The 19,057-nt window shown below is 43.7% G+C and overlaps 1 protein-coding gene across 5 annotated transcripts in view; it reads right to left on the bottom strand.

Moving 5' to 3' along the window:
• Window positions 1-18,478, bottom strand: part of CPT1A (carnitine palmitoyltransferase 1A) — a 42,689-nt gene extending 24,211 nt beyond the window's left edge. The window contains exons 1-4 of one of the 5 annotated variants that reach the window (XM_041421095.1): window positions 14,421-18,478; window positions 1,645-1,724; window positions 1,348-1,502; window positions 211-350 (exon numbers count right to left, since the gene is read on the bottom strand). In XM_041421095.1, coding sequence (XP_041277029.1) covers window positions 211-350; window positions 1,348-1,488 — 281 coding nt within the window. In that variant the 5' untranslated portion in view covers window positions 1,489-1,502; window positions 1,645-1,724; window positions 14,421-18,478. Of the gene's footprint in view, window positions 1-210; window positions 365-1,347; window positions 1,503-1,644; window positions 1,725-13,818; window positions 14,205-14,420 lie in introns of those variants that run through there. The other 4 variants (XM_041421096.1, XM_041421097.1, XM_041421098.1 and 1 more) reach the window with 4 other exon arrangements.
• Window positions 18,479-19,057: the final 579 nt, after the last annotated feature.

Here is a 19,057-nt window from a genome sequence, read left to right as displayed (position 1 = left end):
CAAATGTGCCTCCCAAATACCCAGAACTTTGCAGCAATACTTGTACAACCTCTCTATTTCATATCCTCATAATACAGCTCTTTATTTGGCTTATGGTGTCACAAATGTACTGTTCCAAAATGGATACATTTTAACAGAAATAGCTTTAAGAGCAGCTGCAAATAAAACTGATTTCCCTTTAGAGAAACATTAACATTTCAGTCTACTTACGTTGTATCAAGTGTTCGGTTGATCTTGGCTATTATCCCTAAGGAAGGATCAATTTTAGCATACATGGTTGACATCACACCCACAACTACAATAAGCCAGCTAGATGGGCTAGCAGGGTAAACACCGGTGATAATTCCATTCTGGAAAGAAAAGCCTTCACATAATTTTTTCATACCAAAGTGACTGACTTCATATAACCATGGAATGAAACAAAAATCAACACATTTAAGTCATTTAGTTATAAACAAGTAGTTAAGATTATCCAACGTTTTCTTACATGAGATTATCTCAGCAGTAGGGAATGGATTTACTTATGTTTGATTACTACAGAAAATTGTAACAATAATATCAACAATGAAAGGAACTTTTTACATTCTCTTGTAGACACCACTGATCCTGCTGCTGCAAGTCTTACTAAAAACACTGAAACTAACTAACAACTCTAAAACAAATGACACTTTGATAATTTCAACTTAAACTGAGTTAGACCCTCCTACATGAATACATGGCAAAAATATCCTACTGAACAAGACACTGAGAACCAGAATTAACTTTTTTATACAATTTAAACAGTTCTTCTCATGGCTTTATAAGAAAATTTTAATAAGAATTCTGTTCATATGTTTATAGTTTTGAAAGAAATGTTGAAGATAACCTCTAGTTTATGTAGAAAGCTACTAATGAAACAGATATTTACAATTATAATCCCATGAACAAAACAATCTTTATCAAATACTCATCAGAAACAATACTACTTAGCTATAATAAGAGTGTAGCCTTGTACCTCTAAGACATATGACACTAAAGATCACAACTGGTTGTACTTCCGACTTCTTCTAAAAGATTACATTATTACATGGTGCATTAGGAAGAATGAAGTCCGTTAATTTCTACATCTCCTTCATCTTGCTTCCATAGAATAAATAAAAAATATGTACCCTTTCAGTCTTTACAGTATCACCTTATGCCACCTTCCTCAGCACCCCTTGTCTTAAATAAAACCCCTAAGTCTTTCACAACGAAAAACCTTATTTACCATAAAGGAAAAAAAAATCAGTTTTCCCTAAAAAAACTTCAATAAATTCATGAAACATTAAATAACCCATAAGTTTGGTGGACAGCACTAGTTTAGCATACCTTGAATCTGATGAACTTCTTCTTCCATGAATAGACACCAGACAGGTAAATCTGTTTGAGTGCCTCATGGCTCATACGCAGGTCAATCCCATCTGGAGTTACTGTAAACTGAAAAGCTACTGCCTGGTGAGCTTCCGCCATTTTCAGAGCGAGTTCTGTCAAAAAACAAAGTTTAGAAAGAGTATTGCCTTCTTGTTCAGAGGAACTAGGACCTAGTCCATTTCCAGCAAGATATTTTCTACACTTTGATTTTGGCAAAGATTTCCAAGTATGAAAAAATTTACATATAGTACTTGCCTTTTCCTTACAGGCTCTGCTTGCACTTCAGTCTGAGTGTCCTGAAGGTTAATTTAAGGCACCTTTTTTAACCAAAGCAGCTGCAAATGGAAACAAAACAATTGTGTAACTCGGGCATTTTGGCAGCATCACAGATAGCTGCATATCACCTATCCAGGCAATACATAAAAAAATCAGAGCAGAACAGAAAGTGAAAGCTGAAACACAGAGAAAAAGCATATCACAGGTACAGAGCATCTTGCATTTCAAAGAACATTAAGAAAATGTTTTATTTGAAACAAAAGGTATCTAAAGTTTTCACCTCAGCTAGAGAAACAAAGCTGCCACATCTTCTCCCAACATTTTTTTCATATCCTAATTTCAAGATGATTACTCAAAGCAATAAGAGACTATAGTCCCTGTGGCTCTGTGCTGTGACCGACAAATAACTGCAAAAATCAAAACTATGCAGAGTTGAGGAAACCAAATCACAACTGTCAGAAAAATTACCTCCCCAAAGAAATCTGAAACCATAATGAAATTTCATGGAATTGCAGCTCAGCTTAACTGCCCAAACAAATATCAACAACCATGCCAATATAGACAGAAGACAATTATATCGGGCAGCCACAAAAGACTCAAACCAAAACCACCTGAAGTTTAAACAGAAATGTAAACCCAATGTAGCCCCAAGAACCCCACCATGTGCCTGAGAGTGATGTGCAAACACCTCTTGAATTCTGTCAGATCTGGGGCTGCAACCACCTCCTTTGGGACTCCCTTCCAGTGCTCAATCATCCTCCGGTGAAAAACCTTTTCCAAATATCTAACCCAAACCTCCCCAACAGAGCTTCAGGCCATTCCCTCGTGTTCTGTCACTGGTCACCAGAGAGAAGAGACCTGTACCTGCTTCTCCTCCTTCCCTCACCAGGAAGTTGTAATTGCAATGAGGTCTCCCCTCAATCTCCTGTTCTCCAGGCTGAACAGACCAAGTGACCTCAGCTGCTCCTGGCACGGCTTCCCCTCAAGGCCCTTCACCATCCCCATGGCCCTCCTTTGGACACTCTCTGATAGCTTCATGTCATTTTTATATTGTGGCACCCAAAACTGCCCCCAGCACTGGAGATGAGGCTGCTCCAGTGCAGAGCAGAGTGGGACAATCCCCTCCCTTGCCAGGCTGTCCCTGATGCCCCCAGGACAGGGTTGGCCCTCCTGGCTGCCAGGGCCCTGCTGAGTCAGATCCAACTTCCCATAAACAGGACCCCCAGGGCCCTTTCCTGCAGCACTGCTCTACACCCTCTCATTTCCTAATCTGTACACACAACCAGGGTTGCCCCAACACAAATGCAAAATCTGGTACTTGCCCTTGTTAAACTTGTGGGTAATTCCGTAGCTTTTCTTAGTTTCTATAACAAGCATTTATACATAAACACCCTGGAAGTCACTCCTACTAATTATTGATTCAGACAAATGTTTTTTAAGCACTTACAATTAGAAAGTAGATTTTTGCAGACAGACTCTATGTATAACATTGAAATGGTCAAAACTGTGTATTCCTGAGGAGATCATCATGATTCCAAAGCTGGTCTCTTGTCCAGCCTAATTTATAAGTTTAAAAAACTTTCATGCATAGCCCCAAAAACAATATCCTCCTAGAAGTATGACTAAATAGTAGTGGAACTTATTGCCCCATGTGTAGGTCAGGATTCATGGGCAAGTTTTAGATTGAGATTGGTACAAAACACATTATCAATACCAAGTGTTTTAAGGTTGCACTGGTATTTCTATGTAAACAGAATAAAAAAAGTACAACTACTTTATCCTTTTTAAATCCTAAAAGCTAAAATTCACATTTTGTTTGCAAACCTGAAGTAGTAATTAAATTCTGGTAGAATCTCATAACCTGATGAACAGCCTGTGAGGACTAACCGGTGCAATTTAGGTGGGCATTTCAAAAGCAGTTCATTACGACCAGAGTGCTGCTCCTCTAGTCTGTAAATACTCTACTCAACCAAAGTTATCCGAAACACAAAGAATGGGTGCCAAGATGTACGAGCAGACAACCAGGCACTTGGAATGCAGCAATTACAGTAGGCTTAGGAAAAAATACACAATATAGAAAGAGAAGGAATACTCAGCAGAGATGAATGAGGTAAGTGCACATCATCTATTAAGGCTGCTGACCAACAGGCATGGATTCTTTGCAGTATTTATCGTGCCTGTTCGTGGACCAGCCCGCAGTGATCCACCTCTGCCATACAACTACTGCTACAGCGCCTGATGGTAATTCACAGATCTCGCAAATCCATCAGCCACTGCTCGGGTTTTAGAAGCTGGGTGAATCAAGGCACCTAAAGCTCACAGTATCCTACAGATAGTAAGCAATTGATTTATGTGCGTGTAGTGTCTGATTAGAATAACAAAGAAGAGCAAATTAGAAGAAACAAACCAGCTTTGAACACCAGTTTCAAAAGCTTTAGCACAAGCCCTGTGTGCCGAGGAACAACTGCAATTTGTAGTACTTAATGACTCTGTCACTAACAACTGCTTACATGGGCTCTGCTGCAGGCAAGTACGAGGAAGTCAAAGTCAGCTGTCCACTCATTCATAAATTGGTCATCACCAGCTGACAAGAGAGCAATAACGCAGGGAGAGGCAGCAGTGATACAGGGTATAACCTGAACTCAACAGGGTTTGCAAAAGCTTTCGAAGTTAAGAATTTATCATATGTTTAGTGGCACTATTAAGGGTGGGATGATAAAACCCCAACAAACACATACAAAGAACTCAACCGTAGTTGCATACAGAGAATCAGGCGCCTGGATTTGTCTCAAGAAGGGCCAACAGGTTCTGCTCAGTTCACTCCTGGAATTTTGTATTCTGGAATGCCAGTGTCTGAAGTACAAGATCAGCTGGTTTCCCTTACCCTTCAACTCCTCTGTGACTTCTCAGCCTGGAAATTTGTAATTAACCTTCTTTGTTAATGAATGGAAAGAATTTCAGGAACCCTTTCATTTTTAAGCACATGCTTTTTTTACTGCCCAAGGCAGAAAAATATTCTAAATAGCGTCAAGCATTAACAGTCAACCTGACATGTTAATGAATTAAAATTTAGCATTCTCATAAAAATAAAAAAAAGCTTAATTAAGGAAAATATTCCTTATTCCCAAAGGAAAAAAATAATCCAGCAAGAATTAATCCTGAATAAAGCAAGCCAGCCCTGAAAACAAATACAGCGCAGTTCTAGGACTGCATTGCTTGACGTTAAGACGTGAAACAATAAAGCAGCTTGTTTCCTTTCATATTCTTTCCCTTCACTTTAAAAACCATAAGCCTTTAAAACTGCCCTGAATTATGATGGCGGAACACCAAAGGCTTCCCTCAGCCCGCCTCTTTGAACACTTGTTTTCCTCCTTCAAGGCCGATTTAATCCTACACCGCGGTACACTTCCCCTCGCCGCATTCCTGCGCTGCCACGTGCTCGCCAGCAAAGTAGGGGAAAGGGCGCGGGCGGAGCCTTGGACTTTTAAACTTGACTTGCCACCGTTCCCCAGGCAGCACCCACATCCATCAATCGCCCCAGCAGCGTCCTCCCAACTGCGGGTCTGCAGCAGAATTCTGCACAGCCTATACTAATTAACCTCCTTCCCAGCAGAGAGCCATGAACAACAGCTTTTGACTGTGCTAGCAGCTTGGCAGTGTCTTACTCAAAGGGGGGGAAAAAAAAACCAAACCTCAGCACAATAATTTCTACAACTCCTCTGAAATGGCTATTTTCATTCCTTTCAGTGTTCTCTTATAATACTAATGCACCTTAAAAAACCACACACTTGCCCCCTTAAAATTTGGTTTATTGATTGTGAGTTTTTTTCCTTTTATTTAAAGAAGAAAGCTGCCTGCCCCTTGCTCTTATCTGGTTTTATTTAAATTCAAACATGCTGTAACAGTTGCAGATGTTTCTCCTCTTCCTTTTTCATAGCTTTGCTTGAGCCAAACTAAACTAAGCACAATTTTTTCCTCATTGTTATAAACAAGCACTGCCAGGCGGGATGTCGCTTTTAAGTCAAGAAAACACATTACACACCAGAAAGCCTATGTGCTGATGGTCTGCAAAACTATGCTGCTACATCTACAATGCAAAAAGCATCCTCACGCTGTTATTTTTGCAGTTTCAGGACATTTACACCACAAAGACTGAGGTTCAACTCGCATACCTTATGACTTCAGGTTGCAGACACTGAACAGTCAGTGCTGGGGCTTACATGTTCCTACTATCACAGAAGGAGATAAGGCTTCAGCTCTGGAAAATCTGAGGCTAAGAGAGGTCCTACATGCAGGATGCTTCCATTTAAGTCAGGCATGCAAGAAGTTGCCAGTGGCTGGCAATGTCTCTCTGAAGCACAGCGAAAGGACTGCCATGTGCATTTTGAAATAGCAGCAAGCCGTGATACAAAAGCTAACTGCATTACAGCACACTGCACAAAACAAGGTATTAATTCTTGAAGCAGTTACTCCTGGAAATACTACTGAGTATGAATCTTTATCTTTCTGTGGATTTCATACACTTTACATGGATAAAGTGCTAGTGCTAAAAATAATAAAGTCACACCTATACCTCACAACAAGTGCAAATCCTAGGCTTTAAGAGGATGTCACTTGCTTCCTATACATTGCCTGGCTCATGCAATTCACTTTTTTCCTCATTTCCTCTTCCTCTTGAATAGAAAACTCCTGTCCTTTCTCCCTGTCAGCATTCTAAACATCTAACAAAAAGACACATATTACCTTGATCCCAAACAGCTTTGGTGAAAGACTTAATTCTATGACTCTCACTTTCAAGGCACATTGATAATTTAGTTTGAGTTTCTCCTCACAGGTCTCTAACACCTATTAATAGATTAGCTTTATTATGCAGGGCATATGACTGCCAGTAATCAAACCAAGCTCACAAAACAATTCTCTCCAATTATTCTGGTTGGATAATCAAAACTTGACAGTTTTCTACAGAAAGCAATGGCTGCTGCATAGTTTCTCTGAGAACACGGCTAGGCACCACCACACACAGGTCTGATACTGTCAGAGCTCTCAGACAGGTATCACTGGCACCCAAGGCACAGAGTGTTCATAGCAGGTATGATGGCAGTTCTGAAATCAGAATTGCCTGTATCATGGCATTTCTGAATCCAAAATTACACAGACCCCTCATAACTTCAGGCAGATACAAGGCACCACCAATCAAGCAATGAGAAGCATTTTATGACAATGGCTTTGTCTTCTGACTCCTGCCAAGTTCCTACTAGGCGAGCTTAGAAGCAAAAAAAAAAAAAAAAACCAACCAAACCAAAATAAAACAAAAAATCCAACGAACCACAACAGAAACTTGACCCTGAAGAATTCTTCATTCGTTTCTCACAATAAACTAACTTACTACAATAAGCTTGGCACTCCAGTTTCAAATAGAGGCTGGTGAGGAGAAAAGTATGATACTAAACTATTTAAAATGACATTGTTTAAGGAAGCTTTCAAGACAAGAAGTGGAGAAAAATATCAGATGAAAGTACATTAAACCCAATTTTAATTAGTAAACATACTTAAAACTCTATTAAAATTTCCATTTAAAGCTAGACACCTTGAATGAAGAATGGTTTTGGAAAACCAAGCAAGTACCCTAAAGTCTTGGTCTGACCCCAAACCAGTTTATTTAAAAGAGAAAAGCGAGGGAGAGGGAATCTATTCTATTAACATGCAAATCAGTAAGAGTTACTGTTTGAATGTTAAAAGCAGCCACAGAAAACTACAAAATAATTCTGGAACTCCCAAAAGTTCTCCTAAAAGACTTTAAGTCTGAAACCTCTTTAAATATTGAAAATATTGAAGAAATTTATCCAGTATTTTGCTGTCTACACATCAGATCTCCCTTCAGGAGGTGAGCTTACTACAGCTTTTATAAGAAAACAGACACCCAAAAGATTTATTTTGTACATTTAGTGATAACATATTTTGACACTTTAGGGTAGGTCACTGAATTTCACGAGTCTGAGGACAGACCTAATGAAATTAAAGCCAGTATTTAAACACTTGAACAGCAGCACTGTGTTTGTGCTGACACAGTGACCAAGTATTTTCTCTCAGCTGTGTAAGCCATTACTAAGGAAATCTGCGCTTTCTATCTCCCAGAAAGCCAAAACTATGAATGTATTTTGTTTTTCACAGATCACTAAAGAACTTTGTATGCTCATATCTGTTGATTTCATACCAGGCATTAAATCAAAATGAAGAGAATTGCAAACACTGAGATGTTTATCCAATCTCCTCATGCATTATGACACGTTTCACTTGCATTTCTGTTATTGATGGTCCTGTCAGTCCAAGACTTCAGTACCACCTACACAAAGTATTCAGATGAAACTACGGCAGCTGACTTTGCCCAGACAGTGTGTTTGCAATGAAATGATACATGGTAAAGCACAACAAAGCCAGTGCCAACATCCTCAAATAACTTCCTAGCCCGTTCATTTACTTCCACACTTTGCCACTTGCTACAGTTTAATTGACCTATACAATCATCCCAGAAGTGGATGCAAAAAATTAAAAAATAAAACCAACAAAAACCCCCACCCACCAGAGGAAAAAAATACCCAAACTGAAACTGCTGATGGATTTACAAGTACAGGGACTGAAACTGGGAGCAGTGGCTGAAAAATTAAAGGTTTCCATTGCCATCCAGATGGACCCTGACAGGCTGGAGCAACAGGCAGGCTGAAACCTTGTGAAGTTCAACAAGGAGGAGTGCAAAGTCCTGCAGGTGGGGAGGGCTATGCCCGCACACCAGACTGGGAGGCTGGAAACAAAGCTCAGCAAGTGGCACAGGGGCAGGAAGGTGCCCTTGCAGCCAGGCTGCAGAGCATGCTGACAGAACCCTGGGGGCATTAGGAGCACCAGGCTGAGCAAAGTGACCCTGCCCTTCTACTCAGCGCTGCTGAGACCCCATCTCAAAAACTCTGTGCAATTCTGGGCTCCCCAGTGAGAGAAATGAAACTACTGGAGACAGTCCAGTGAAGAGCCAGTAAGAGGATTAAGGGCTTGAAATATCAAACCTGCAGAGATGCTTTAAGAAATTTAATGTAGGAGTTTTCACAAGACATCTGCTGCAAAAAATAAACTTACAGAGCACTAAGGCCTGATCAAGAAATCTTGTGCTTCAGTTGCTTTAACTGAACAGCATACCTTGAAATTCAAATGGGTAGTAGCAGCCAAATATTCGAAAAGAGCAAGTTTTCTGCAATTGACAAAAATATGCCAGTAGTTTGGAGGATAAAAGAAGCTGGACTTTGAAGAATGAACTCTTTAGAAAATTATTCACCTCAGTTTTTCAGCACTACTCCAGTAACTTTGCCTTCACTGAAAAGTACCAAAGTGCCATTATACAAGGTTTTCAAATGTATATTGGTATTTTAAACACCACTACCGTGCCCAGTGAAAGTCTGCCAATTTTAAGGCAGCAGGTAGATTTCCTGAGCTGCTCCTATCAAATTAAAAATGACTGCATGATCAATAACAAAACAGATGCCACTTCAGTAAAGTATATGGAGGTTTTTCATGGGGTTTGCTATAAATACAATAACTTCAGGCACTGAAATAACTCAAAGTCCCATCCACTCTTGGGTCAGATAGTGGTGGGGATGCCAAAATTCTGCCCTACTGCAAGAGGATCGATAAGGTGATGCAGCTAACCAGGGAAAGCCAAAAGGATGCCAAAAATGCTCTCTCATGTGTGCATGTAGTGCTCCTTTGATGCATAGTTGAACAAAATTAAAGCTACAGAAAAAGCATTCAGTTTAAGAGAAATCTAAACAAACAGCAAATTTGTCTAGAGTTCTATGCCTTTCAAAGGAAATTCAGGTCTTGTTCTATAGAATCTCCAGTAAACAGTACAAAATATGCAGATGAAACATTGAAACACATGAACAAAAAAGACTGTCTGGTCTCTCCTATCTGTTTCTTTGATATTCTCTGAGGTAATGGCACCTTTCTGTATACAGCACTTATGCAAAAAGGTATCATGATACCAAAGCCTCAAAAAGAGCAGTTTATTGAGTTTATACTTAGCTCATGTGACATTCCACAAGGTGCTCACTTCTGAACTGACTATAATGATTAACCGGACATAGTGATTTGCTTGAGAATTTCTATTTCTAAATTGCTTCTTTGCCTACTAACCTTCAATAATGTCTCACCATGCTTCAGTATATAGGATGACACAGATACTTGCAGCTTTCAAGTCTTACCATTAACTCAGCTATCTTAAAATGACTAATCATATTTTACAGATACAAAATCTTTAAGAGAAATATGAGAGGAGTGAAGCCAAATCATATCTGTGCAAAAATTAGCCACAAGGACTAAGTTTACTCAAGGCTTCCCAGGTGAACCTAATGACTGTGGCATACAATAAAACAGAAACCAAAGAGTCACTCTCCTTTAAATGCTGAATTAACATAGCACTGATGAAAACAAAATTAGCCTGACAGGTGTTATCATGACACTTATGTTGGGACAAGTTCTCATATTTGATTATTGCTAATCATTGGCCCCAATCCTTCCCACCCTCATCTACACCTGAAACAGGCGTGGTCTCTTGGAATTGCAAATGTCTTTAAGGATTTCTCACAACTAAGAGATGAACAAATGCTGTGGCTCAAGCCAAGGTAGAGAACTAAATTCATGTATCTGCCCAGCTACAGCAACACTGGGACCCACAGCAAACCTCAGCCACAGGGGAGAGTTTGGAATCAGAACAGCTAAGGAGGCTTCAGTGACTTGTGGCTCCACAGACAGTCCTGACCTCAGCAACTTTCCAAGATCACCTGTAGGTGAATATATTCATTACCCTCTGCAGATATCTCTTTTGGAATCTTGGGCCAATTTTCTTATTCCCTTCCTCGGTGGTAAACTGGAGCAACAGGTCTATATGGATGGAAAGAGGTAATGACAAAGAGGCTGACGAATGCACCATAAACATATCCAAATATCTGTCTTCCTTAAAAGCAGGCTTGAGATCAACGCACAAGCCTTCTATCCCAGCAGCTCACTGGCCCTGGGATCCTGAATAAGGATCTGCACGAGGCAGACTCATTCCAATGTTCCCAGCTCCTAACAGACACTGCAGCAATGGCAATCGCTCAGCTGTAGCTGCAGCTCTCAAACAGAAAGTCAAGAGAAAGAGTCTGAACTTTGACTCACACACGGCTTTCAACTGCTCAAAGGGCTGGATCAGATTGGAACCATTTCAGAAAAGGTGATGCCAATGGAGAAAATAGTCACAGACCGTGGTTCTGAAACACTATTTTCCATTACACTGAATGGCACTGTTTACACTGAACATGTCCAAGATGGTGAGGAACTGTGGAGTGACAGAAAGTTCATGTGCTCCCCACTCAGTTCTTTCTGAGGGCTCCATCAGTGACTGCCAGCTCCTGTGACAAGCAAGTTAATTTCAGGGGCCAGACTCCAGTGTTAGGCTCAGTATCCAGTTTAAGGCATCTAACCAAGTGTTTGTCTGCAGGCTTTAAACTCCCATTCACCCCAACACAGATGTTCTCAGAGTGCAGACTGTTTTCACAGGCACTTCAAGGAGAAAAGTCATAGCAAGTTGTCTTCTCACCTGATCTGGAAACAGGGAAAGCAGAGGAGATTTGAAAACAATCTGTTAATTAATTACTAGGCTAACCCTAAGGAATATTAATCCCTACAGTTTTTGGATCATATGATCTCTCTCCTCTTCCCAATAGCACGTTCCTGTAGAAGATGGTTCCAAAATGTACACTTCAACAAATAAACACACAACCTCCCCAAAAACCCCAACAAACACAAACCACCAACATTCTCCAAAATCAAACCAGAAACTTTTACAACTGTTGGATTATTTCTAGGGGTTTTTTTTCTCCTTATACAGGACATACTATATTGTTCCTAGGCCTCTTAGATCATTCTAGCCTCTATTGCAATGCATGTTATACTGTCCACATCCCAGCAAGCTACATCCTCTGACCTTCTAGAAATCTGGAATAATCTAAGAGAGAAGCACATTCTGCTAAAACACTGTGCAGTTATCATACCACACAGAAACCTCCCCCACCTCATAAAAACTAGGCTCTAGACCTGGGTATTTCTTTTTAACTCTATAAAAGACATACCCAGGCATTTAGAATATACAAGTTGAACCCTTCTCTCTCTGAAATTAATGAGCTTCTGTGCTCCTGCAGTAAAGAAGAATTATTATCTTCCCTATGACAACAAGTGCTTCTGGAGTGACAGGACTTTTACGAGACATAAAAGATGTCACATTTTAGGACTTAAGAGATGCTGGAAGATGGACAACAATGTGTGGTGACAAGAAAGCAAACTGAGTTAATTGCTTTCACAGCAGTTCAATGGCCATTTACTGCACAAGGTTGGAAGACCTCAATAAGGTCTTTCAGCTTGCACGAGGCTCTAAGAATGAAGAACCGGTTCCAAAGATTTGCAAAAATATTGAAATTGACATTGACATTAAATTTAACCCAGACTTGAAGAAAGAAGGTTCAGTCTTTGGATCGTGTTTTTCCAAACGTGGAGTTCAGGACTACGATACAAGCATGCTGCAGGGCACAGACAATGCGTTTGGAATGTTAAAAAAAAAAAAAAATACAGAGCTTAGGAGTTCTGTTGACCGGCTGGGGCTTCATTTGTGGATTTTTTTTCGGGGGGTGGGGGCGTTATTTGTTTGTCTTTTTAGTGCAAACATTTGCTCAAGTCGCCTTTCACCCCAGACTTTTGAGAGAAGACTTGGGATTCACCGCCGCCCGGGGGGCACGGGAGGCCCCTCGCAGCTCCGGCTCCAGCCTCCCGCCCTTCCCGGCTCGGACCGGGGCCCGTACCGGGAGCGGGGCCGGGGCCGTCCCCGGGCTGCGCGCGCGCCCCCGCCCCGGCGCGCTCCCGCTGCCCGCGCGCGCCCACGTGACGGCAGCCGAGAAGTGGGTGAAAGGTCGCGCCGCGCCGCCCCGCCCCGGCCGCTCCAGGCCTTTCCACGCGCGCCGCGAAAGGCGCTGCCAAACAAAAGTTCCCAGGGAAAAGGACCGCGAGCGATGAGAGGAGCCGAGCGCAGCTCTCTCAGCGAGCTGGGGGGAAAAGGGGGTGCTCAGCTCGTGCAGCCGAGCGATTTCTAGTCCGGTTCTCAGCGCTGAAAAGCCTCAGTAGTTCAAGGTTACGCTTTTCTTGAACAAGGAATAGTGATTTCTTCCTGGAAGAGGCTCTTCAATCAGGGCTGAAACTCCCCAAAATTTTAAAAAGGACTCAGATCAACTTAACTTTCAAACTAAGTCTCGGCTGTGACAGAGGGCGATACCTGTGTAACCATGAGAAGTCACATTTCCTGCGCTAACAAAGACCCGCGCAACGCCACCTGTGCTATTGTAAACCGGCAGTCATTAGTTCATATCGATATGCTTACAGAAGGAAAAGAACCTGCTGGTTCGCCACTTGTTTTATGTAGCATCCAGTCCTGATGGTCAGAAAAAGCATAAAGGAGTTAGCAGATCTGGAAAATGAACACGTCAGACACTCGGGAAAACATAATGAAAGAAGAACGAAGGAATCAGATCTCCATTTTCAGTGCTAGTCCCTTACACACACGTGAAAAGGAAATGAGCAGTTTTCTGTACTGTAATTTCCTTTAGACTGCAGATTGTCCTCTAAGTGCTGACAAACTGCCAGGTTAAGAGGAAGAATGAGACGTTTGTCTTGGTCCTACTTTGCACTTTTCTCTTCCCAAAAAAGGTGCTTCCTGTTACAGTTTCATCAACACTAGTACACATCTATAACTGGATCACAGCCTAAGTAATGGTTTAAGTTCCATTTTCTATTTTAGACCAGAGAACACAGAGCAAAGACCAAAGCTGTGGGAATATGAGGCGAGAAAATGTGATGCTGCGAGAATCTCGGTCTACCTTTTTACAAGAAGTCTAATTAGCATTCTCATGCAGTAAACCTGTCACGCCTTGAACAAGGTACTACATTTCCTGTGTTTGTAGTTCCAGCAGTTTGTAGTGACTGCGGTTTTTATAGGTTTTACCGGCTGGAATCACATGGACGTATAGACTAGTCTCTCTCTCTCATACACACACAATAAATTCGCTTCCGCACTCGCAAACCCACCACCGATGCCACGCAGCGCGCACACTTCCACAGACGTGAAGCTCCTCCCGACTATGAGTCAAACCCACGAAGCTGCGGGTCACCCGTGTCACCTTTGTTTCGGCGGCGCCACAGATCCAGCGATTCTCCCGGTAAATTCTCCCGCTGTCCCTGTGTCACACCGCTCCCCCGCCCCCATCTGCGGCACTAAGGCACTGTCCCTCACACCGGGGCAAATCGCGAGCAAGATGCCAAGGACACCGCGCCTTTCCCGGACTCGCCAGCACCGCGCCCACCACCCTCCCCTGCGTTTCCACCCTTTTCTCCAGCAAGAACGAGCCCGCTTAGGAAGAGGCACCCGGCGCACTCGCACATGCACCACGGAACTTCGCGCTCGACCTAATGGAAACAATAATTAGGCTAAAACCGGACCGAGCGAGCCCGTCCGCCTGTCCCCGATGCTGCCCTTCCTCAGCCCCAAGGAAGGCGCACGGCGGCGCCGCGGGAGCGTCCCGGCCGAAGGGGGAGGGGAATTCATCCCGCGGTGAATCAGCCGGACACGGCGGGCACACGGCCGCCGCCGCCCCCCGCCCGGCCCCGGAGGCCGGCCCCGTGCCGCTCACCTGCGGAGACCGGCGGCGACGGGCGGCGAGCGGGCCGAGTGCCGCGGCGGCCGCTCGGGAACAGCGGTGGGACGGCGGCCGCTCCCCTGCACGCCCCGCGGAGGCGGAGCGGAGACGGGCGGGGAGGTGCCGTGGGAGGGATGGGGTGGCCTGGGATGGGCGGACGGCGGGGAGTCGGGACGCTGGCCGGCAGAGCCGTGGGGAAGTGTGGCCGTGGGGGTGGCGGTGCTGGGGTTGCGACAGGAAGCGGGAAACACGGTCCTTGTGGCCTCGCAGTCGTCCGCGGGAAAGAAGCTCCGGGACTGCGAGGAGAGGATCCGGGGCCGTAAACGAGGCGGGGGGAAACGTGCTCCTTGGAGGAGCATTGCGCGTGGGACACCTGTTCGCTGGTGAAGGGACTGCCAAGGAAAGCTGAGATTTCGAGCCCTCAGCCCCTCTGTGAGCCCAAGGCAGCTGCTTTCCTGGGCTCTGGCAAGAGGGGGATCAAGTCTTAGAGCAGGTGCAGATGGGAGTGTGAAGGAGCTTCCAAGGGAAGGCGCAGGACAGCAACAGCTCTCCCTCCTGGTGCCTTTTGCTCGGGAGCCCTGCTGGAGGGTCTTTCATTTGAGTTTTCTCTTTGGAGCCTGGGTTCTCACTGGCGCAGGTGAGCGGTATCCTTACAAGGCAGCGCCAGGGCAGAGCCCCGGTGAGTGCCAGCAAGAGCTCCCTTGTGTGTGGGAGCCCCAGCACGGAGCCAAGGTAGCCCCCCGTGGGAAGGACCAGCCAGCCCACTCTGCTCCAGCCAATAGTGGGATTGGAGGGGAAAAAGTACACTCAATGCATCTCAGTACAAGTGACTACATTCTTTTAAAAATGCAAAATCTTGAAAGTAATTAAAATTCAAAGGTGCCAGTCTCAGGGCAGAATGGCAGATGGCAGTCAGTTTGAAAATGACTAGTTTTTGAATTTGTAATGAACTTGCCACTTTCAAGAACTTGGCTATCAGATGCTTTGTTTGATGTTAGCATGATAACAGCTGGAAGCCTGCTCTGTCCCAAAAGAAGGTCATGGCCTGTTTGACTACAGTGGTGTCAGTATAGTCTCTCCTTCGAACTGCTAAGAGCTGGGATTCCTACATTTTTCCCATGTGGGCACACCCACCCAGCCATGCAATCCTCCCTGCTGCAATTTCCAGGATGTGGCTCAAAGCTTAGAAATACACAAATGGGACCAAATCCAGAAGTATGGACACTACAGACTAAATCTTTCCCTTACTCTAAAGATCATGCAGTGTCAATGAAAAGAAATCCCCACTTCTGATCAGAATTTTCCCTTCTAGTGTTGTATGCCTAATGATGCAATTTTAAGGTGTTATTCTTCCAGAAGGAAACATAAAGCCTAGGAAAAAGCAAGGGGAGGAGAAGAAAAAGCAGAGGCATTTAGATCTATTAATATCAGCAGGGGGAGAAAGAAAACGAATAAATCATCAGCTACACCCGTCAACAGCACTCATATCTACATACATTTGGCTAGGATAGGAATAGTGGATAGGAATGTAAGGTGGACAGTTACAAGAAGGTGGTTGGGTGGGAAAAAGCAGGTGTGTTTCTCATTAGACACAAAGGTAACCTAAAATGTCTTGTTAGGCATTTATTTACTTATTGTATCTTGCAGGTGCCTTTTACTATCAAGATATTTGTATAAAAAGAAAAGAACAAAAAATAACAAGTCTGTCTTCGTTCATTCTACCAGTACTTGTATACATATCTTAGTCTCCAGTCCTTGTTTTCATCTACACATGAAACCAGGAGAGTATCAGTCAGCTGAGAACATATGCTGATGTTAATTATTTTGTTCTCCAAATAATTGTGTGAACTGTCATGAATTAGGAAGCTCTGTCAAGACAGAGTGCTTACTTTAACGTGATTAGGCCCCCTGCAGATAACCTTAGTGAAGACATGAAATCTATTGCCTTACGTAAAGCTGTGATGATTGCAACTTAGCTAAACCTGACTTGGCTCTGTTTAGCTGGCAAGTGTAAACATCGCAGATAATCCTGCGAGTAATTCCCTCTGGTCCTGACACTGGCATCTAGGTCAGGCTGTATTCACCCATTAACCCACAGAAGCCAGGTTGGTAGTTCTATAAGAAGAACCTAATCAGAACATTTTGTGCCTTTTACCGTGGCAGTACACACTGCTGAAATGCTCTATCTCCTCTGCTAACTGTGTTTCTTCAGCTAAGAAGGTGATAAGATACAAGGTGATTCTGACACCCATGGCTGCAACTGCAATTTTCTGCATGCCTGCAGCATGGCCTGTGTTTCTGTAGCAACCTTACACTGCTCAGCAAAGTTAACTCAATTTTTTTCCCTTTAATTGTCCTATTTTTAATTTCTGAAAAATTATTAATATCATCAGCACAGACCACATGTGTTTGGTGCTGTAAGACTTATTGTCATTAATTCTGATCCTTGTAATCCAAAGAAATCAAAGTAATCAATGACAGGTCATGATAATCTGTGTTTTGTCAGACTGAAATAATAGCAGTTTACCATGAAGGTTATGTAGTTCTTGACTTAAATATATTTGGTTATCTTACCCCAGGCCTTCAAGACTTTCTGATTTCTGTACATGCAGCATGACCTCTCTGTAGCAGCTTTTCTTACTCAGTGTACTTACCTTACATTATTTTTACTTTTGTCTATTTTTAAGGTATGGCAAAATATTGTATCCTAAACCTGGATCTGTTATGGAAGCGTGGCTATCTCCAGTGCAATTTTGTGTTTCTCTGTTTTGGTTTATTTAAAAAAAACAAACTTCAGATTCTCAAGTTGCTTATGTCAAGCAGTTTAATATTGGTAACAGAATTAGTCTGCTCATTGGAACTGAATTATTCAAGATCTTCTGAGCACAAATTTATTGGCTGCAGTCTCAGTTTCTTGAGCAGGTATTTTCCCAATTTGCTTTCTAGTGAAAACACCGCTGCAGTTTCATTTTAAACAGGGCCAAGACTGGTTTGTTTTTCTTTTTTCTTTCATGTTATCTCCCATGGTATTTAAAAATGAAGGTGTCCATACTTAGAATGTAAGCACAGGTAAGTCAATGTTCCACAGTCACTGATATCCTGAGTGGCAACACAAGGTAGTATAGAAAATGAAGTGAAGAACAGCTCAAAAATGTAGCTTTGTAACTTTGCATGAAAAGGTAAGTGTATGCATGTTTGTGTGCCAGCAGCCAAGGGTGAGGGCAAAGCAGGCCGGACAGGACCCTCTCTGACAAGGGCATCTTCTCTTGGCATCTGAGCAAGGTGAGCAGGACAGGTCCTCTGAGAGCAAACTGGGCTGGCTGGATCATTAGACGAGTCTTCAGCAATGGGGCAAGTCCGAGGCTGTCAGGTGGAGAACAGCCAGGTGCGAGTCAGCTGCAGGAAGGCACTGAGAATGAGACCGGGCGCTTAAAATGCGCTCCCAGGCTAAGCAGGGAGCCCCACTGGGACCCTGCAGAGCAGATTCTCCCAACAGCTCATTTAAAAACCAGACAGCTGCATCCTTTTCTAAGGAGGCCCAGAGGTCTGGCAGACAAAAGCCCAGGAGAGGGGAAGGGAGAATATCCTCAAGGCCCTGACAATGCACACGTGAGCATGAGTGTGGACTCACTAAATGGCCACATTTGCCTTGCACGAGGTGATGTAGGAAAAGTATTAATTTATTTGTTTTCCAAATAATTGTGCAAATTGGAAGAACTCCCTGGTCAACTCCCTGGAGGGCAGAGAGGCCCTGCTGAGACCTTGACAAATTAGAGGTCAATCAATCTCCAACCATGTGAAGTCTAACAAGGGCAAGTGCCGGATTCTGCACCTGGGGCTGGGCAATCCTGGTTGTGTGTACAGATTAGGAAATGAGAGGCTGCAGAGCAGTGCTGCAGGAAAGGGACATGGGGGTCCTGTTTATGGGAAGTTGGATCTGACTCAGCAGGGCCCTGGCAGCCAGGAGGGCCAACCCTGTCCTGGGGGCATCAGGGACAGCCTGGCAAGGGAGGGGATTGTCCCACTCTGCTCTGCACTGGAGCAGCCTCATCTCCAGTGCTGGGGGCAGTTTTGGGTGCCACAATATAAAAATGACATGAAGCTATTAGAGAGTGTCCAAAGGAGGGCTATGGGGATGGTGAAGGGCCTTGAGGGGAAGCCGTGCCAGGAGCAGCTGAGGTCACTTGGTCTGTTCAGCCTGGAGAACAGGAGACTGAGGGGAGATTCTGTAATTCCAGGGAGAACTACAGAATTAAGGGAGAAGCTGTAATTCCAGTTACAGCTTCCTCCTGAGGGGAAGAGGAGGGGCAGACACTGATCTCTTCACTCTCATGGCCAGTGACAGGACTTGAGGAAACAGCATGAAGTTGAGTTGGGGGAAGTTTAGGTTAGATATTTGGGAAAGGTTTTTTACCCAGAGGGTGGCTGGGCACTGGAACAGGCTCCCCAGTGAAGTGGTCACAGCCCCAAAGTTGACAGAATTCAGGATGTGTTTGGACAATGCTTTCAGGCACTTGGTGGGATTCTTGGGGTGGCCTGCACATGGCCAGGAGTTAGACTCGATGATCCTGATGAGTCTCTTTCAACTCTATGTTTCTATAAAAGATGCTTCTATGAAAGTCTGCAAAATC

Source organism: Onychostruthus taczanowskii, unplaced genomic scaffold, assembly GCF_017590055.1.
Source record: "Onychostruthus taczanowskii isolate IOZ18803 unplaced genomic scaffold, ASM1759005v1 scaffold69, whole genome shotgun sequence".
Taxonomy (NCBI): domain Eukaryota; kingdom Metazoa; phylum Chordata; class Aves; order Passeriformes; family Passeridae; genus Onychostruthus; species Onychostruthus taczanowskii.
This window is presented reverse-complemented; position numbering and strand designations above follow the sequence as displayed.